Raw genomic sequence first — 22,268 nt, 5'->3', positions numbered from 1 at the left:
TCGGGCTGCAACCCACAACCACGTATTTAATGAGCAACTTAGCTCGTATCGTAATATTATATTCTACTTTTAATTATTCCACAGATTGAGACATAATAACATTGGAGCGACCGCACGAAAAGCCTCAGATGTAAAATACTAGGATTTAATAATTTACATATTCAATCATTTTATTTTCAAATTTGAAACGTCGAGGATCGGTTATCTCTGCGAACGGCTCTATTGCTTGACATTGGTGAGCGACGTCGCTTCATTGTGTGTCTTTTACTGAATTTATCACGGTAACGATTCCGAAGGGCTGTTTGATCTGATTTATGCCCGCGAAATTCAATTCTTCGATGGCTATCTAAAGGTGGATTGCATTAGAAATCTGTTTTAGAAATTTTATATTCGTGCCAAGTCATCACTCTGATAATTTTGGCGTACCACCACTATAACAAATAGGGATGTACTTTAAATATTGAAGAATGAACATTTCACTGAAAATAAAACCCTTATTTTTTAATTTTATTTAAAGAATCTCATTTACAGATTTTGTGATAACTGCCTTCCTCAACCAGTATCTAATCAAAACCAACTGAAATGAAAATTAAATCATATGTATTAGAAAATTTATTGAAGTAGGCGTTACTTTGCGGAAATCCATAATTATACAAATGATTTGAGTTTTCTTTAGTGTTAATTCCGCCAATATTTGTGTTTAAACAATTAGACACGTGTTTCGCACGAGGCATCCTCAGGACGTGTTGTCTCGCCAAAATGGATCCAATTGGTATCTCATGATTTTCTCATCATGTTTTATGTGGATATGGGACTGGACAGTGAATGTGTTCAATTATCAAAGTGTGATGAGGCAGGTGGTTTTTTAAAAACTTGTGTAATTCTGTGGTATATTTACACTCCGTGTACAGCTGTAAAATGTTATAAAGATCTCTCGCAGTGATAACTCGCTTGGTTTATCATCATCATATCAGCCGGAAGACAACCACTGCCGGACAAAGGCCTCCCCCAAAAGACCTCCACGACGATCGGTCCTGCGCTACCCTCATCCAACGTATTCCGGCGATCTTGACCAGATAGTCGAACTATGTGTCTTGCCCACTGCCATTTCAGTTTCGCAATCATGTGGGCTATTTTGGTGACTGTTCACAATACTAATAAGATCGTGCCATTTTCATTCATTAAAAAAATATTCTATTCAATAATAGAATATTGTTTTGAATGGTGCAATCACCAGATTTACCTTCTTTATTAAGTACCTACATAAATTTTGTTCAAATTATATATGAAAATAAAACAAGGATCAACAAATACAATATTTTTATTAAATATATAAAAAGGGAACATCAAAATACCTTATCAATTACACAATAAACATACATTATTATTCAAGTGAAACACCACACTGTACAGAAGTTATTGAAATTAAAAACTTTAGAAATATTTTTGATTGATGAAATAAATATTTTATGTTAAAAAACCCAATCTTTGTCAAATGGCGAGTCAACATCCCCTGAGGATGCCTCATGCAGAGGCGAAACACGTGTCGAATTGATTAGAGACAAACCTTAGCGGAATTTACACTCGAGTAAAGTCACATTTGGATAATAATGGATAAGCGCAGAATTATAAAAAATTCAATAAAATTTATTAAAAAAAACTAGTGTTTGTCTAAAGTACCCTCATTTAATAAATATTGGTTTAAATCACCATCAAAGACCTTGTCCAGAAAGGGCCGCTATTATCTGCCGCGTATATCTGTTGCGACCAGAATGGGCGTGACATACAAGCGAGCATTTCGGGACGATGTGAACATAATCAGGTCATTCCAAAGCCCATAACAGCGATCTATTTTCTACTTCGTCTAAAAACAATTCTTCAGCACTCCATTCTCCTCCACAGCACGCCTAGTCTCTGAATTCAGTTCAAGCGAATACTTCGCGAAATATTTCGCGGCGAATTCGACACTTCTGGACAAGGTCTTAAGCCACTTTGATAGTTCGATTCGAGATTTTTATATCAGCTTATCTTTACCATTGCAATTATAGTAATTATGCGCCAATCGGCTTTGAGACTTATAAGAAATATGCATATTTTTCTTTCGATAGTTTACGTCCCTAAATAATTTAAAAAAATATATTAAACACCGAACCATTTTTGAAAATACATATTTGAAAATTGCCCATAAAATGTGCCATTTTCTTCAAATTCGTTCTAACTTTATTAGGTATTACACCTTTTAAATAAAATTTTTTTGCTCTAATAAAATTATCATTAAAAATATTGATTTAGGCAAAATCAATTAAGTAATCAATTTTATTAACAATTATAAATTCTGACTTTAATCAAAATATGCTTATACCTTGTATATATGTAATTAGAACTATATATATAAAAATATTAATATTTAAAGTGATAACAGTTGAGTTACATGCAGTTTCTTCACAATTAGAATTAAATATAACTTAACGATTCAAATGTTTATAATAATAAGCCTGTTTAAATATACACTGATATACTAACGTGGATTGCCCAAAATAACGCGCTTGATTTGTAACTCTACTTATAGTTTAAGACTAACTTCTGGTACAATAAATAGTTGTAAACATTATTATTTTAATCTGGTCAAATATTGCCGGGTGCTGACTGCGAGGCCAGGTCAACAATACAAAATAAAAAAAATAGTTTGAATTAAGCGCTGGAATGAAAGTCGATAATTTCTAATTTTGCTGAGACAACCATAAAAACATCAGTGAGTGCGTGTGACGGGTTTGTGACCGTTACGTGGTATGACCTTAGATAATATATACGTCTAGATAGTCTCTTGCTGTTAGACAACCGATAAAAACAGGCCGGGTTTAATACTTAAATGTGCGTGACAAGCTACGTCTTACACTCGCGATTTGTATGACACTTTGTGTTAGTGTGCGTGCATTGCTCAATATAGACGTTATCTCTAAACTGAATTTTTTTTCGACGTTTTCACAGCTGTCATATAGTCTATATGGACGTATAAATAGTCGTAATTCCAGAAAAACGTTTCAAACCACAATCATGTCGAAACTGAGTTAAGAACCCAAAACTGGTCACATGACAAAAAATGGCAGCCCTACTGTCAGTCTTTAAATTACATCATGACTTAGTAGCCCAACCCATATGTATGGAATACATAATTTTTATTAAACTTTAAACACGAATTCCTTAAAATGTGATGTTTGCGGCTTGGAACGTTTTACAGGAACTACGTCCCAATGATCTAAAGGTGCGACAAAAGAGCGACTATTGCGCCACGGCGTCGGGGTGTCGCTCCAGGATCATGGCCACTCCCTGTCCGCCGGCCGCACACGCTGAGATCACGCCCAACTGTCCGTCCTCCCGCACGAGCCGGTGCGCCGTGTGCATCGCCAGCCGGACCTACAATCAATAATATTCATAACTTTATCTACACCCATGCTTTAAATCCTCTATTAAAGATTCTGAAACAGTTAGCTTATTGCGAACATTAAAACATCCAATGTTCTAATAACCATTACATCATCCAAACGAGTGTTGTAATGTTGTACTGAATTTAATAACAACACTCCTGTTTTTTTTTTCGATCCCTTCATGCGCAAAGAGTTTTAACAGACAGCCACATTCTTGTTGCTCGATGCGTGGTATTTCTATGAATTTCAAAAAAATTTCGTTTACGCGCGTTCCACACTACCAGAACGTCGCGCGCCGTAAAAAACAAGTAGGCTATTCACTATTTTTCTTCGATATTTTTATTGTTTTGTTTACAAAAAATGAGCGATTCATTTTAAACGCTGCAAAAGAAAATTATATTCGAGTGAGTTTTAATAATTGCACTATACAAAATGTAAATTACTACTAAAATAAATAATTGTTTCATTAATACTTAGTTTATTTGTATATAATCAGTAATGAATGATATTAGGTTACTACTAGGACTAGTTTTTTAATGTTAGCAGTAAGCTAACTGTTCCAGAATCTTTTAGAGGATTCATATTCTGGGTGAAGATTAAGTCTTGTATGCAACTGTTGATAATTAGGTATTAAAACACTCATGTGATACTATTATCACACATTCGTGTTTTAATACCCCTTATTACACAACAGTTGCATAAATAACTATTATTTAACCCCACAATTTATTAAACAATTGTGTTTCTCTTGTTACGCCAGCCCAACTCGGCTAATCCTGCAGGCTACCGTCATCGGCACCCTGTACTGATATTCAGGACATTTATATATTACAAAAGAACTTTAAAAGGAAGGAACGTTGGAATTCAAAAAATAAGTAGCCATAAACCATCTAGGATAAATCTCGCAACTAATGGTGATAGTTTCATGTCGATACATTCAGTGGTTTGGGCGTGATTGAGCCTCAAACAAAGACCATTTTCATTATGTATATGTTATATATTAGCCGTTCCGCCCCGCTTCGCTTGGCGAATTTTGATAGGAAGGAACGTTGTAATTTGAAAAATAAGAAACCATAAACCATCTAGGATAAATTTCGCATCGAATGGTGGTAGTTTCATGTCGATACTATCAGTGGTTTAGACGTGATAGATTTACAAACAAAAACCATTTTCATTATATAATATTACAATATAATAATTGCACAAGACATCAGATTAACAATCGCGTTATAATTTTCAAAGATCATGACAAGGCGACAGCTCTAACCATAGATTAAACCAAAAACAAAAAATATCATAGAGTAAATAATTAAGTCTGTTTTTAGCATACGGATTTAAAACTACTTATTTAAATTAATAGTTTTTATGAATGTACTTTGTGTCAGTAATATAATGAAAGTGAATGTGTACAGTAAACATACCCCGGTGGCTGCGAAGGGATGTCCAATAGAGAGAGACCCTCCCCATTTGTTCCACTTGTTCAGATCCGGTACACCCACCTGCCCGACAGACAACACTCATGTAGATTAAAATTATTTTTCACCATCGAGAGGTCTACCCTCAAAATGAAATTTAAATAAAGAACTAAGTCCACTTGACCGTTTCATATGTGAGCGGCACTGTTGTGTGTCATGCACGGAAAATTAACAATAGGTAATATGTATGCATTTTTTTATATTTCTATTCGATAGTCTGCGGGATATATTAAAAAAATATAAACACTGAAAAAGTATTTAAAAAATTATTAACAATAGCCAATTAACGCAAACACTTTAAACGGCTGCCATTTTGACAAGCTTGGCGCGCATGTACTATGACGTCATAGTTTATAAGTACAAACAAGCAAGCGGCGAGAATAGGATGAAAATCGCTGCGACCCACAAGGTCGCTTTTCAAATATTATCTATTTAATCTAGCTCAAATTAATGATCATAAAACAAACATATAATTGATGTTTTAAACTCTTACTCACAATTTTTACACTTAGTGGTACTTATATTGGAGAAATGTTTGTTGCTGCATATTAGTACTAGCTTACCCGACAGACGTTGTTCTGTATATATTAAATAAAAATAAAATCATGTTTTGTATGAATATTTTGTCAATAATATTTCTTAACAATAAGAATTATTTCGTAAAATATGCCCCCTTGTTGTTTCAATGAAATTGCTTCACAAACCGTGTCAAACCGTGCGTCAATCAATTCTCTCATAGAAAATATGTCCATACAAAACAAATATTGGAAATAAAAATAACTGTGGGTAAATCGAAATAAAAATTATACTATTGCTCAAGTTGGACTAAATTGCACCCCATGAAGTAAAGCCCATTAAAATCCGTTTATTAGATTAGGAGTTCACTGGGAATAAACATCAGGACACTGGATTTATATATATTAAGATATTGCCCATAGTATATGTACAATTTACTATTCTTACCGTAAACATGGTATTATTGAACTATTCAGAGATCTATTACAGATTTCTCGGAAACAAATAACAGATTGTATTCTGATATTAACAGAGAATTGTTACAATGACTTTAAATAAGTTAAATCAAATGCATACATCGTTGCTTGACATACCAAAGAGTATAATAATATATAGGGAAAAGAGAACCCTCTCTACGCTTTAAGAGCTGTCTATTGGAAAACTAGCGCCATCTGGATATTGGCCCCGAAAATATATAAGCTCGAAATTATAAAATTCATTTGTAATGTTGTGACGCAATTAAATAACTAACTCTACTTTTTAATGTAGGTATTGCAATTTTTTACCATGTTGAAATTGCGCGTAGAGTTAGTTATTTAATTTTGACACAACATAGAACATAGGATAGATTTAGTAGTGTAAATATGCTAAATGGAACACGAGAGCTACATACATGCGCAAACGCTAGAATTAGCCGCCATTTTATGACCAGTGGGCAGTGACACAAATAAAGAAAAGTTGAAAGGTTTCAAAGCGAGTGACAGCTGACAAAGCTTTCATTTTCGGGCCAACTAACAGATGGCACTACAGTCTTCTGAAAACGTTACTTTAAGGCGTCTGTCCCACCCCTGCTACATACTATCAGTAAATTAATTACAGCACCCAACAACATATGTACCTAGTTAGGCTAAAAATCTGAGCCTTATTACCTTTGATTGTCTACCGAGATAGTTCTGCGCGAACCAGTCGGAGTCCATCGCCTTCAGGTTTGCCAGAATTTGACCCTGAAATATACATCTAGGGTATATAAGTTGTAACAAGGTAAATGATTATTTACTTTTTTATTGTAGTCTTATCCGTAGTTTAGTCTTTAAACATAATTCTTCTGTACAGTTTTCGCACTGGACTTCTGCTAAACTCCAAAACCGGATTGATAAATTGGATTGGATGCGTCCATGGATTATATTGTAGACATTTTCGAAGTCTGCTTTGTAAACCCTATTATTAACAGTATTTAGGTTTAAAGTAAATGAACGCTTTTCACGTTGTGCGTCTAATATAGATAATTAGTCTTTTAGCACCCAAAGAAACAAGTTGAAATAATTATGTACTACGCACTACTATCGAAAATCATGTTTCTAACTTAACCCAATCAAATAACACAAAAGTTTATATTTTTAGCCATCTTGGTGAAAAGCTGTCTTTTCCCTGGCATGACGACTTTTTCCCTCGTACCAGGGACTAAAAGCGACCTTTTCATCCAGGTGGGAAAAAAATCGTATACGCACCACTTGAGATAAGTAGGACATTGCCATGACCTACTTTTGTCTTTAGGTGAGTAATATACTATCATTTCAGTAAGTTCATGAAAAACACTTTTTAATCGATCTAAACACTACACTGATTTAATCCAAAGTAGCTTTACATAGGAGGAGTTATTTCCTTTTCCATAAATTAAAAGGAGTCCTAAATTTATGGAATTTTGATAAATATGTTAGAGTATAATATGGTTGTTAATGTTAGCCACTCACCGCGAAGGCTTCGTGCACCTCCCACGTGTCGATGTCGGTCAGTTTGAGTCCCGCCTTCTCCAGAATCTTGGGCACGCCGTACGCTGGACCCAGCAGTAGCTGGTCTACGGGATCCTGATATAACATAACACAACATTACATAATTTTTTAGATAATTATTTAGAATAGAACAGAAAACACTTTATTAGCAACAAAAAAACACAAAGCACCTCTAATTTAGTACATACACACTCACGCCTTGTTCCCGTCGGGGTAGGCAGAGACAATAGAATGCCACTTGCTTCTATCCTTACAAACCTCACGCGCTTCCTCTACATTCATTACTCTTTTCATACATGCTCGCCGGTTGCGGTTGCTTCGGACCTCTCCTTTTCTCAAAACGTCACCAATTTGGTCGACGAATGTTCTACGAGGTCTCCCGCGACCAACTTGCGCACACACACTTGCCTTATTTATTTGATGCGTCATTCCTTCTTCACTCATTCGCTCCACGTGTCCAAAAGTAAAAGTTAAGTCTTAAAATACTAACACTACTTTTACTATACACTAGTGTAAGGAGGCTCCTTTGCACAGGATGCCGGCTAGATTATGGGTGCAACGGCACCCATTTCTGCCATGAAGCAGTAATGTGTAAGCATTGTATTTCAGCCTGAAGGGCGCTGTGGCCAGTGATATTACTGGGCAAATGAGCCTTAGATTTAGCGCAATTACAGTGCAGAATCTTATGTCTCAAGGTGACGAGCGCAATTATAGTGCAGAATCAAGAACTCAGAATTTTTGGGTTTTTCAAGAGTCCTGAGCAGCAACTGCATTGTATTGGGCAGGGCGTATCAATTAATAAGAACAGTCGGACTTATCTCTTGAAGCTTTCTCTTTCAGACAACCAAAAACTATACTCGATGATACTATATGTAATCAAATATACCTGAGCAACATATGTGAAGTCTCGCACGTAGGCCTTCGGTTTGAGTCCCAGCTCCTTCGCCTTTGCTTCCGACATTATCAGGCAAGCGGAAGCGCCGTCCGTCTGTATACAATTATTATTATTTAAGTTATTAGAGATCATTCTGATTATGATGTTAGGGGCAACAAAATTCATTCGTTCGTTCAAAATAGAATGAAGAAGAAATATTCTTATGAATCCCTGAATTCATCCATAACCATTCTTTTAAACTTAAATTTTAACCCAAACTTTTTGGGTACACAGACATGGCAAATCTAAATGATACTTCATCCAAAATGAGTAGCCCCCTTTTTGAAAATACCTTAACTAATTAATGCAAAATAGAAAGTTGAAAATTATAGTTTTTATAGAAAGTATACGCCACCAGTTTTTAAATACCAAAAGAAGTTGGGTCATTTAAAAAAGAATTATATAGAGAGAATAGAATTGATGTCAGTATATATGATCGCGGGCTCAGGAATGTGTTAGGATACTCGAGGTAATGTTTGCTTAGCGATTGATACAAACAATAATAGTCATTAAAATATTACAATAATTAGCTGTTTCGTGTAAAAATTTTTGATTGATTTTTATTTATATTCTATCATAAATATGTCTAAAGTAATGGTAACTGACAAACCAGTTTTTCTATGTAATTTTTAAATAATAAAAAAATTAATTGAAACAGGTAGTATTTTCTTTGACCAACGCGAGTCTTACACATTTAAATAAAACGCTTTTCAAAGGATTAAAATCAAGTCGACTCCCTCTGAAAACGTGATCTGGAACGGTCTCGAAACTAAAATAATAATAAAAATGTGATTTTTACGCAAAATCTGATGTAAAAACACAGTTGCAATAACACGCGGTTAAATCATTTAAAAAGTGTTTTTTTTTAATTAAATCAGGTAGAAAGATACACCTTTCCCTGTCCCCCATTTCCCTAATTACATGCTACATGTACATAACATACGAGGAATGATGAGTTGGCCGCAGTTATGGTGCCGTGGGGCTTCACGAAGGCCGGCTTCAGCTTGGAGAGCTGTTCAGGGCTGGATACACGAATACCATTGTCTTTCTCCACTGCACCATCCTTACCCTCCACTGTAAACAGAATAAAATAAAAATAATGAACTTTCACAACGCAATAATAACGGTGGTATTACAAAAAAGTTAACCACTTGTTTTGAAAAAGTTCTATTACAAATCGGTGTCTTTCTGTTGTTTAGCGTTTAACAATCATCTGTTTTTATTCAATGAACTATCATACCGCTCATGTGTCCGATTTGATTAAAGTTTTTCAACTTATTATTAAGTTTATATGCATCAAGGTTATAAAAAACAATACTTGTTATAGATATACAAAATTTCAGCTTTTCACATTTACTTATCCAAACTATGACTGCGGAGACACAAGAATCAATGATTTCTTCCATCTTTTGATGAAAAGAGTACGGAACAATTCAGAGTGGTCGAGTTACCTCAAAAATAATCACAGTGTGGGTGTGTGTAATAATGCTTACTAGCCACTCCACTATCAAGCGTTTTTTATATATCGAGTGATGTAATTAAGGATTTTTTTAAGCTATGGGGGTGACATATCTTTGACGAACCCCCAAAAAAATACAGAATAAAAAAAACACACAAACTATGTAGCCCTAATTAGACATAATCTGTACCAGTGACAAACAACAATGTTTAATATGAAATACATACATACATACATATTTATACATAAATCTTTAACTCATATTTATTATATAAGCCTTTGCATACAACTCAACCTGAGAGTTCAACAAGATTTTATGACGAAGCGTCACTGACATGCGAACGGTTAGCTCAGTTGGGAGAGCATGGAACGCGAGAGGTCGTGGGTTCGAGTCCCGCATCGTTCATAAAATTTTGTTTTCAATTTTTATTTGTGTGTTCGGTAAATTAAGTGGGAGTGTGTCACCTTTGACCGGTATGAGGTCTGTGAAGTAGCCGCTAGCCTGCGCCTGCGCAGCGAGCGTGTGGGAGCGCAGGGCGTACTCGTCCTGCTCCTGGCGTGAGGCTCCGAAGGCGGCTGCCAGGCGGTCGGCGCTGTGCCCCATGGTCTCTCCAGATGAGAACTCTGCGACTGCTGGCAGCTGGGGACACAGTCAAGCACACTGTAATGGATGCTACACGTAGATCGAGCGATATAACTATTTATTTACCATATACCTTCCTTAATGGCCGGCAACGCTCCTGTGATTCCTCTGGTGTTGCAAGAGAGTGTGGGCGGCGGTGATCATTTAACAACAGGTGAATTTGAATTTGATTACCAAAAAGGAAAATTGTGCTATGATCGAATAAATTACATAACAGTTATATATTTATCACTATAGAATTTCGAAAATGTTTCGGTCTGTTTCTTTCAGACTAATACGAACTATTGCATTTTTACTACACTACTGCCTGCTGGTGTTATGGTGGCCGCTTATGACATTGCAGCTTAGAAATCAATCAATACTCATCATGTAACAATAAAAATTCAAGCAACACAGTGATGATTACTAAGCTGTAACATAGTTCACACTGAATGATCTGTTTCAGTTAAAATTTTGTAATAAGAATTCTATTGAGTTAATCCAAATATTATCATAATCATCATTTTCAGTGTCTATGCATCCAAAATGTCCAAATAAACCACTTTTCAGTAAAAATACCTCAGGAGCAAAGAAGTCAGGTCTGATAGTAGCGAGCAACGACAACCTCTGTGCAGGTGTCTTAGCTCGGTTCAATTTTAGTAGAAAGGCTCTCATCTTGCGAGAGTGGCGGATTGGCACATCCGACATGAACTCCACCCCACCGCAGACAATTACATCATATGCACCTGCTGCTATCATACCGACACCTGCAAAGAGAAATAATTAAATTGATTGGTGGAATTTTACTCAGCCATGACATGATGGTTCTCAGTAGTGAACTCCAAATTATAAATGGGGTAAATAGCTCTGGGTTACTGGGGTATGTTTACACATTGCAATAATGGAGGTCTTGGTTATAAAGCTGGAATATTATGCTCTTAGCTTGCCACTTGCCACTTCTTAGCCACGACCTCCGGCGTTCCGTGCCGGTGCTCTAACCAACTAACCAGCTAACTGTTCGAGTGTCGTATCCTTATAAAATCTTGTATGTTTTGTTAAATTCTCATTTGCTCGCATCATTCTATGTACTATTTCAGTGTGGAAACATTTATTGGTCAATGATTTATATATTTTTTTTTAAATGTAATTAGTTGTAGTGTTTGTTTTCTGAATAAAATAAAATAAGAACATGTCTCAAAGTGATGAGTGCATTTGCGATGTGACTCGTAATTTAAGTAAAATGAAGAATCATGAGCAGCAAAGTTGTAATATGTTGGGTATGTATGACTTACCATTAATGTCTTGCCACTTTTTTTCATACTAAAGTCTGGGAAGGTCGTCTTATTAGGCATTAGTCTAAAATATGCCAGCACTTCAACTGTTTTGGTGTTACGTATTGAGTGATTACAATTACTTACCAGTTGTAATTGCCTGATTTGAGGATATACAAGCCATGGTAACAGTGTGTGCTGGGGTTTTGTCGCTGAAACCAGCAGCCAGGGCCGCCTCTCTTCCAATGTTTGAAGTCTTCACCTCTTGAATTACAGTACCATATACAATATAATCTACTACGTTCTTGTCTATTCCAGTCTTTTGTAAGAGACCCCTGAAATATATTATTTGATATTGAAAAAGTTCCATCAGTCAAGACAAGTTATAAAAGTTTTATTTTTTGTTTTAGTACAAAAGTATATTATGCTAAAACAATTCTAATGGTACCCCCCAAAATACATGTGAAGTTTTTTTTACGAAAGTAATATTTTGTACATTTTTTATGCAACAGGAGGGCAAACAAGCGAAACAATAATCACAGGAGTGTTACCGGCCTTTTAGGAAGGTGTCCACAAATTTTTTGAAGGTATCCATATTGAATCGTTTTTGAAACTCCGTACATGAAAGATCACACCACATGTGGGTTGTATGTGGAAGAAAGTTCCTTGAAAAATGCACTGTGGAGAAACGCCACAGATCCAGATGGTGGGGATGATACTAAGCAGAGTGTGGTTTTTGTATATGCAAAACAGGTGAGAAAATGTGTGCTACTTTATCTATAAAAAAATGGCAGTCACTATATTTTATTCTCAGAGTTGTACCTAACATGTGTAGTGTATAGAAAACGAATCAGTGGAAAAAACACTTATATTTATCAATTTGCGATGAAGAAATGAAGGCAGAAGATTAATAATTTATTACTACTCTGCCGTGTACATCTTAGGTTGGATCACTCACACATCTTTGGTGGAAACATAGCCTAACTGTTAAATAAAAAAATAGTAAAAGAAAGTATTTTATTTAGACTAGATTACACTAAAGTTGCAGGTCTTTTATACTGCGGGAAACATTTTTAAGGACCCAAGACTAAAAAATTCCAATGATTGTGTATAGAAGAGAGTTCTATAACAATCAAAATGGTGATGAACTTCACACATACATCTTTGTGTATGTTGAAGGAAAAATCTAGATTAGACAAATAAAAAAATTTACACATAAATTATTATAGAAATCAGAAAGATCAATCTTTAACCCCAATATATTAGGCATATAATAACTCAGATTGGAAGTGTTTTTAAGTCAAATTCATATATTAAAATTGTAAATTAATATATCTATATACTTAGTTAATAAGTTGAATATATATAATTTATGCAGTAATAAAACTTATTTAAATATAACTTTTAACCCTAAATTATAAACAAAATGATACATAAAAAATAACTCTTACAGAAGGGAATGCCTGGCTAGCTCATGGGGCATCATCTTGGCATACTCCGTGAAGGATAAAAGAAAAGGTGTCCTAACACCATCAACAAGGACAACATTCTTGCCTGTTTTGTCCTTGAGTGTCTTCTTCTGTTGTAATACAGCACCTACACTCAGAGCTCTTCTAGCAATATCTGCAAAGTATATTATTGCAAATTCAAATTCAAATATTTTTATTCAAAATAGGATTTAAAATCACTTATTGAACGTCAAAATCTACCACCCATTCAAAAGAGACTGCCTCAGACCTGAGAAGAATGGGCGCAAGAAACTCAGTGGGCCTTTTTTTTTAAATATAAAATATGGATTACAATGTGATATCGTACAATAAACATTTATAATTAAAGAGCCTGAGGGTGTTCACTTTATTCCCAGTCCGTGGTGTCATTAAGAAAATCGTTTATGCTTTCCCACACAAACGTTTTTTAACAATTTTTTTAAATTTCGTAACACATTAAGATTACTTATTATACATTAAGATTAAGAAAACCAAAAAAAAGAAAATACCAACCAATAATTCCTATTTAAATTAAAGAGTTGATACCAATAATATCATTTATTGATTGTCTTAGTAATGAAGATATTAAGGAAATTATGATGACCTCTGTAGATATTAAGTTACGTATCTATAATTTTTCACCAGAATTTTGTACTGTAAGAAAGAGTATGTGAAAGTGGGAAGTACATATTGAATGTTAATTAACAGTTAATAAAAATTTGTAAAAAGACGTAAGTTATATATAGTCTACATAAAATAACGATGTACAAATTTGGTAGCTACATCTAATTTATATTAATTATTTGTATCTATGCCAAATTTAAGGTTCAAACTTCAAAGTTTAAAAGAAAGTTTTTCCTTTCATGTATTCAAGATTTCATTATATTCTTCCCTAATAACTATAACTAAAATCAAATATTTTAAAAATTGAAATTAAACATTTATGAAAGTTTAACATACCAAATTTTAAAGTTGAACCTGCGACAGAAGTTTTAAACAATTTTTTTGCAATTTGAGATGCCATGGTTGGTACCTTTTTAAGAATCTCAAAAATAATTTAAATAGATGTGAATCAAATTATTTTCTTAACAAGTTATCTAAACTTATAAACCACTCGAAAATATAACTAATAACAAGACTATATTCAAATTTCAAGTATTAGTAGCAACTTCGATAAAATTGGACTTTGGTCCTCGCTAGAGTTATATTGTTCTAACTTCTGACAGAGTAAAAGTGTTCTGAAGTCAGACCACTTCTGTCATCTGTGCTTTGGTTTGGTCACATCAGTCACAAATTCACAATTTCACAAATCAAAATCCTTTGTTCACTTTTCAAGTCACTGATCGTAATTCGTAATTAGCCGCGTCAGTGTCAACCTTTGTCTGTCATTCCTGCATAAAGCAAATTTCAAATATTATGATTCGATCATTTCTGTCTATTTCTCTCAGAATACAGAACTAGTGATTATATTCTCTTTGTACAGAACATTCCTGTACGATATGTTTTGTACGTATGGAAATGGGTCTCAAGCTGGCAAAAACGAAGTTATGATTAGTTAAATTATAAGTGATATTCAATACATGTACAAATAAAATTTGAAAAACATAATTTTATGAACGATGCCGGACTCGAACCCACGACCTCCGGCGTTCCATGCCGGTGCTCTAACGAACTGAGCCAACCGTTCGAGTAGCGTATCGTTATAAAATCTTCAAGTTCGAGTTGAACAAAGCAAACAAGATTTCAGTGTCATCATCATGATTATGAAAAATATATTGTAACACTTTAGAACGCCAAAAGCGCTCCCATTTAACTGCCAACAATACAAATAGGCTAAAATTATTATCAGTAATCATGAGAAAAAAACAACTAATTATCTCATCTTTGTCTTTAGAATAAAATAATATGTGTAACATTAACATAGGCAAAGCTATTATTTATATGATCAGTAATACGAAGCCTATTAGGTACGCTCAGAACGATAGTTTCATTCATAGTTCCTGTCAATATAGAAGTTAGGTACATTATAATTAATGTGTGCGTGAGCGTCATGTACTTACATTCGCCAACACGCACACAACAGCCAAATAATGTTGCAAGTGAATAGACATTTCCCTAAATCAGTAAATTATAAGAAATACTAGTTTATATGAAATAAGAAGTAAAATATAAATAAAGAATCTATTAAAAACATCACGTATTTAATTATTGTTGCAAAAATTTTTGGAATGTAAGTAAAGAAGTTCTTTAAAATCGTTGTTATTTGAAACTCGATGAAACGATAGAAGCGCCCAGCTATATCTCAGGTTTTCTAGGGTGCAGAGAACGAATTTGGGATAATTTTTGAAATAAAAGATGGCCGCCGTGCAAATTTATGATTTCAACGATTATAGTTCCATGTGGCACAACAATTTCTGAAAGATGCCTATAAGTTGTTTGGCATTAGGGTTATCATTATAACCACCACGCACACGTAAGGCCTCAAAAGAATTTTTCACCGCAGTCATCTTGGATTTAAAAAATTATCCCAAATTCGTTCTCTGCACCCTGGAGAACCTCGGATACGATATCCATATTGTTGAAATCATAATTTTGCACGGCGGCCAACTGGGATTTCAAAAATGATCCCAAATTCGTTCTCTGCATCCTCGAGAACCTCAGATACGATAACATATTGCTGAAATCATAATTTTGAACGGCGGCCATCTTGGATTTAAAAAATGATGCCAAATTCGTTCTCTGCACGCTCGAGAACCTCGGATTCGATATCAAAATTATTGAAATCATAAATTCGCGCGGCGACCATCTTGGATTAAAAAAAAACAAAATGGTGCGTAACCGAAAATCGTGACGATTTTCTATAAAATTTCTCGTATACGCCGATAAAGAATTTTCACTTCAAAAACATACCGACGTACTGAGAACCTCCCCCTTTTTTGAAGTCGGTTAAAAAGAGTGGCCCTTAATGTTCTCACGATCTCAACTTTTTCCAAACATATGGTAAATTCAGTTATTTAAAAGAAATATTTATAGTGATTATTTAAAGCGCTTAGTTTAGTACTTTCACAGCTGGCAACATATTTTTTCAATCGCGTCTGTTTTGTTTACAAAATATTTTGCTGTTTTGACGAATGAATTAGCTTAAATTAAAAGTTCGAAATAGTATTTAGATGTGAAATGTGATTTTCTTATCATAATTTTTATTATAACACGCTTTGTGACACCCTATCACTGCACAGTTAGTAATTTTTCAATTAAATTTCGCGCACTGATTGTCCTGGAAATTGACAGAATGACACTGACGCGACTGGAAACGTATGTGGTCATAAACGTCCACATTGAAACGGCTTCGTTTCGCTTGCGCCCTCTTACGTTCTAAGCGTTATTATTCTATGGTAATAATGGTATTGTCACGAAAATATTATTAAGATGAGGGTAGTTCGAAAAATTGCACTCTTCCTTTTCCGTTAAATGACAACCTTAATTTGGAATATATACATTTTTTCTTTTCTTTCCATCATCGCACTGGTTAGTCGACTCCACGTGTAACAGATACTTATTAAAATAAAAAGAGTTGTATTACGAGCTACAGACAAAATTGTTAGATGTTATCCTGAAAAGTATTAAGCAATCGACCGTCAAAATAAATAAGGTAAAAAGTATTTACAATAGCTAATGTTTAATTTAAATTTGGCACGTGTTTGTGTAAAAGTAATATGTCATAATATTATTTAAGTATCTAATTTTAATATATTTAATTATTATAGAATATATGTATACACTTAAACTCTTTAATATCATTTGTTTCACATAATGTTAAATAGAAAAATCGTAATCCAAAATGGCAGACTAGACAAATTCTTTAACTACGTATAAGTAGACAAGCTTCAAGTTTGAACTTCAAATTATTAACTAATTGCTAAGATTAATGACTAATTTTTTAGATTTATCTTCCAAATATTTCAATTTATAAGTATATATTTGACTGCAAGCAATTAGCGTGTCTTGATTAAAACTGTGGAATGAATTTCCTGCAATGCAGTAGCCATTAGGTTTCATGTTTTTATGGCACAATTTATTTGGTGTTGAAAAATAACACGGACATTTGAACTGCTTTGTTCACTCCCTTATCTATCTACCAATGTTTTAGAATGATATTATATATGATTATTGTTGGAGCGTGTATGCTGGTTGCACCAAATGCACAGTTCATGGATGATATGCAATCCTTCAAGCTGGAATGTTTAGGGGAGAGTGTTTTCGAATGCCTAAATGGGGAATGTATATTCCAAGATCGCTTCTGTGATGGAAATTACGACTGTGAAGATGGCAGCGATGAGAATTTTTGTCGTGAGTTTACTTTTTAATTATTAAAATAATCTTGACATTTAAATAATGCTAGAATTCTTTTAAAAATGATCCGCGCGTTGCGGTGGGAACAGCACATCTAAAATAAACAATTTTAAGTGCTGTTTACATACTGACGTCACGCGGATTTTAATATGATATGATTCCACCCCTATTCTAACGCGTGTGGATAGTTAATTCATGATTCGTAAATAATGACAACAGCTAGAAAATCAAGTTATTATTCTAACATTATTACTGTATAGTCTGTATAATTTGGGCCAAATCGCATTCTCAATACTGGATAAAAGAGTGTCTGTAAGATTCACTTCTAATCTAAGTGGTGTTTTTTTTTATTATTAATGTCATTTTTGAGGATGCAAGATGAAATAAATGATTGGATTTGTTACCGGTGTAAATCAGATGAATGATATGAGTACTTTTATAGCTCATCAAATTCCGGATGCTCAGTACTGCAACACAAGTCACCAGTATTTGTGTGCGGACGGTAAGAAGTGCATACCGAACACCTGGGTCTGCAACCTCGACCCTGACTGTGATGATGGATCTGATGAAGCCAACTGTTCAGCCACACTCAGTAATGCAAATGTACGTATATTGTAGGTGTCTAATTATATTATATTTTTTTTTAAACTAAAAAACTCGTTTTGATAGCAAGTCATAACGTTAACTATAAGTTCGTTCTATAGCCATTTAAAATCCACAAATAATTTGATTAATAATAATTGATTTTTGAAGTTACAATTCTTTAGGCGCGTTATGAAAAAATTATGAGAGTGAAATTTTAAGATGCGCGCGCATAACTGGAACACAAATGTAACAGGTTGAAGTCGTTTCCTAAAATTTTCTGACGTTTGCGTCATTCGTTTTTTTTTTGGTTTCCTTCATCCATTATTAGGACAGGCAAAGGGTTCAAGCCCATACCATACCCGTATTCATTATTTAATAATTAATTGTTTAAGCCATCTTTGCAAGATTTTTACAAATTTGTTCTTTCTAAAAAATGAAAAGCTTAGCATGAGGAACAAATTATTTTAATGATTTTTGTTTCGTTAGGCCAAAGAAGTATATTTCCTTCGTGCATACACAAGTACACACACACACACACTTTTTTTTTATTATAACGGATCTCCAAAATCAATTCGAAGCTACTCGAAATCGGCACTGTGTTGGTAGCATGCCAATTCAGCAGGTTGCTGAGTCAGCTCCTTTTGATAGCAGTAATTGTTGCAAAGTACTTTTAAATAGATATAATCAATTTATTATGTAAAAGTATTTTTTCTTTCATATTATTCGGTGCTATTTCTGTGAAGTGTGCAGTTTGTTTTTGTTATATATATATTTTTTTCATTCATTCATTCAATTTTATTATTAATTTAAAGAGCACTAGTTTCAACCGTACAGTTTATATTTCGCCTTGCTGTTAAAACGTATTTAAAGTTATTTATTTTTATTTACTACTAGCTGACCCGACAGACGTTGTTCTGTATATAATAAATAAAATAATGCTTTTATATGACTTTGTCAATAATATATCATAACAGAACTGTCAAACCGTGCGTCAATAAATTCTCTCAAAGAAATTATGTATGGACACATCAAAGGAAAAACAAATTTGTTTTTTTTTATTTAATTTAGCAGCATTTTCCTATTTATTCACCTTTTAAACCTTCTCTGGACTTCCACAAATAATTCAAGACCTAAATTTGCCAAATCGGAACTAAGATTTAGAATCATAGAACGCTCCACTGTGTTCGCTTTTCATGTTAATCGAATAAACCCAATAATTTCTTGACTTCCTTTTCCAGCAACAATATTTTCGGTACAAAATCCACATGGTAATTAATTGATCACGTTCCATTTTTAGGGAAGATTTAAAATTAAATGATATATGAGTAGTCACTACGCGACTGTACTAGCGTCGACGTCAAGAACGCTACCGGATACAAAACCGGGTCGTGTGAAAGGTAAACGAGTTACCGGATACACGGCACCGGCTACCCGGCAGCCGGGACGTTTGAAAAGGCACTTATTCTATAAGTATAAAAATTCGCGTCTTTCGGGCATGCCTAGACTGTACTGTTATTTTTAATACCTATCGTTTTCTGTAACCTTCAAAACATGCCTGTAAAATTTCATGATAGTTAAGGGGAAAGCGTCGCAAACAAAAAAGTTGTAATGTTGCATTGTATGTATATAATGTGTTAGGTACAGATATACAATGATAATTAATTTATGTAACTCATATTATCGTTATAATTTTTAGGCAACCTGCAAGGGCTTCCAATGTGATGGGACGCGATGCATTTCTAAGTTCTGGATGTGTGACGGTGCCTACGACTGCCAGGATAAGTCTGATGAAGATATCGAGCATACCTGTCGTAAGTTATAGATCGACGTACATAAGTAATTTACCCATTCTGCCTATAAACTAGAAGTAAAAGGGTCCAATAACTACCATCGTTAATCGTACGATATGTAACACTATGTAATTATAAATAGGGTAGTGTCACCAAAAGTTGAACGACACCCAATAAATGAACTTTTGAGCGAAAATTGAAAAACTATAAAAAACTCCGCAACTTAGATATGTGTATTATTTTTTCCCGTATAAAGCAACATTTTTTCATCGAGTTTTCGCAACAACTTCAATAGCCACAGCTCGGACGCGCTCGCAGCTAGTCACTTTGTGAGTGTTTCGCGGCAAAAAATGGGTTCATATAGAAACGTACATTTACGTACTTTGGTCACGTCTCTAGAAATGAGAACTTGATGGAGAGACTGGTAGTTCAGGGCCAGGTGGAAGGCAAGAGAGCACGCGGTCGATCGCCAACCCGCTGGATAGACGCCATCACAAAGGCTACTGAGTCCACCATAGTCCAGTGTACTCTCAACGCCTTTAACCGTCTGAAATGGAAGCACATCGCCAGGAGATCTACCCTCAAAAAGGATATTGACCCACCGAACACCCCACCATGTTCCAACCACGACTGCTCTGACAAGAGTGTCCGACTAAGAAGAAGAAGAGAAGAAGAAACGTAGATAAGGTAAGTGCCCTCCAAATTTTAGACTTTTGTCAGATTGAAGAAAGAATTTATGGTAGATTTGAGAGGTTTTGGTTGAATTAAAATCTTGATATATTGGTCTTTGATTAAATTGATACATATTTACATTATTCGACGTAGTTTTAGAAATATTTACTGTTCAAGTAATAGATTCAATTTTATATGCTTGATCCAGCAGATGAACACCGTTCAACTAATGGAGACATGGCATGATTCTAGATCCATCGTTTCATTTAAAATAACTCTTTTAAGATTAAAACAAAACAGCTCAAATTAATTAAAGTAAATGTATGAGACTAATTACCAAGAGTTGAACACACAATTTCGCATTTTTAATTATTTTATGGGCTTTATTTTGTTGCTTGTTCAACTTTAGATTTCATGCCCAAAAGTTGAACTAAGGAATATATTCACATTTTATTCGTTCAACTTTTGTGTATCGCATCTTAAGCTGAACGCTGAAGTAAATTTTGTACGTTCATTTTATGGTACTTTATCCCAATTAATGAACGAATTGAATAAAGTAGTTAAATTTTAGGACTTATTTTACCATATTATGAACGGATAAGTAGGTATTGTGTAAACCAATATTTTGTTCTTTTCATAGTATGTGTATTGTGTTGTCTAAACCCCAAGAAGAAAAGAAAAAAATATGAACATGGCTTTCTCGAAGAAGTAAGAATTGAAGTCGAAGTGCCTTACAATATTTTTTTTGTCATAGCTGTAATTTTTATAGATAAATAATTAAAAGTACTTGTGAATACTGACAACATTTTTTATTTCTCTTAAACATATAAAATATATTATTAAATACAAGGCATGTTGTCTATTAAAATGTTAGTTCATCTATTGGGGGCAAAATGTTCATAATTAGGGCTAACTGTTCAACTATAGGGGTAAACTCCTTATTTTTTTACAAATACCAACTTTATAAAAATTATAGTAGATCTAGAACGTTATTATTTTAATCATTCAATTCTTTAGGATATATAGAATCAAAAACAAAAGCCAGCAAGCATCAATATCATGAAATAACTGAGTGAAAGCTATTTAAAGTTGTTGAAAAACCTTAATCGTTCATTTATTGGTTCCACTACCCTATATTCGTTAAAGTAAATTTGTATTTGAACTTACGTAACGGCTATTTTAGGATTTTTCTAAGCTTAATTATTGTGTATTATGCTCGAATGATTTCAAGCAGTGTTGTAAATAATAAACAATCAACAAGAAATATTTAAGTAAACAAGTTTTCAACAAAACTACACTATATCTTAAAATGAAAAGCATAAGATCGAGATTCCCTTACACTGGTTTTTGGAGATTGACGTGACTTTTTATTTGACTAGGTCATGCGCTACGAGCTCGTGAGATGAACAACGGACTGCGATGTAATATTGATTCTTTCGGTGTGACCGCCATGTTGGAGTATACATGCCTGGACAATTCATTCTGCGTGCCCAAAGACATGATGTGTGACGGCCTCAATGACTGCAAGGATGGGAGCGATGAGGGGAAATTTTGTGAGCATTGTGAGTGTACAAAATATTTTTTTAGAAATTACTATTTGGTGGAATGATATGCTGCTGCAAATTCCTACTAATATTATAAATGTGAATGTAAGTTTGTTTGTTACGCTC

The 22,268-nt window shown here is 34.2% G+C and overlaps 2 protein-coding genes across 2 annotated transcripts in view; one reads left to right on the top strand and one right to left on the bottom strand.

The window, feature by feature from the left end:
* Positions 1-1,303: 1,303 nt before the first annotated feature.
* LOC126969914 (trifunctional enzyme subunit beta, mitochondrial) lies at positions 1,304-14,450 on the bottom strand. Its single transcript, XM_050815539.1, has 11 exons — positions 14,159-14,450; positions 13,163-13,334; positions 11,859-12,046; positions 11,020-11,207; positions 10,284-10,458; positions 9,303-9,433; positions 8,312-8,413; positions 7,387-7,500; positions 6,565-6,639; positions 4,847-4,924; positions 1,304-3,414 (listed from the first exon to the last, which is right to left on the bottom strand). The coding sequence occupies exons 1-11, from the start codon at positions 14,220-14,222 to the stop codon at positions 3,280-3,282; spliced, it is 1,422 nt and encodes a 473-aa protein (XP_050671496.1). The 5' UTR covers positions 14,223-14,450; the 3' UTR covers positions 1,304-3,279.
* A 2,911-nt stretch (positions 14,451-17,361) lies between these two features.
* LOC126969883 (low-density lipoprotein receptor 1-like) overlaps positions 17,362-22,268 on the top strand; it is a 31,592-nt gene continuing 26,685 nt past the window's right edge. The window contains exons 1-4 of the mRNA XM_050815473.1: positions 17,362-17,548; positions 17,994-18,154; positions 19,833-19,947; positions 21,978-22,160. Coding sequence (XP_050671430.1) covers positions 17,362-17,548; positions 17,994-18,154; positions 19,833-19,947; positions 21,978-22,160 — 646 coding nt within the window. The remainder of the gene's footprint in view (positions 17,549-17,993; positions 18,155-19,832; positions 19,948-21,977; positions 22,161-22,268) is intronic.

The sequence above is a fragment of the Leptidea sinapis genome, chromosome 19, assembly GCF_905404315.1.
Source record: "Leptidea sinapis chromosome 19, ilLepSina1.1, whole genome shotgun sequence".
Lineage (NCBI taxonomy): Eukaryota > Metazoa > Arthropoda > Insecta > Lepidoptera > Pieridae > Leptidea > Leptidea sinapis.
Note: the sequence above shows the minus strand (reverse complement) of the source record. Positions and strands in the feature narration are given on the sequence as shown.

Bases quoted from the DNA above. Each gene is read 5' to 3' on its own strand.
- LOC126969914 (XM_050815539.1), bottom strand. From the start codon at position 14,222: ATGGCATCTCAAATTGCAAAAAAATTGTTTAAAACTTCTGTCGCAGGT. The intron at 12,047-13,162 runs GTAAGAGTTATT...AATATATTTCAG, and splicing joins CTAGCCAGGCATTCCCTTCT to GGGTCTCTTACAAAAGACTG. The intron at 8,414-9,302 runs GTATGTTATGTA...AATTGTATACAG, and splicing joins CGGCCAACTCATCATTCCTC to ACGGACGGCGCTTCCGCTTG.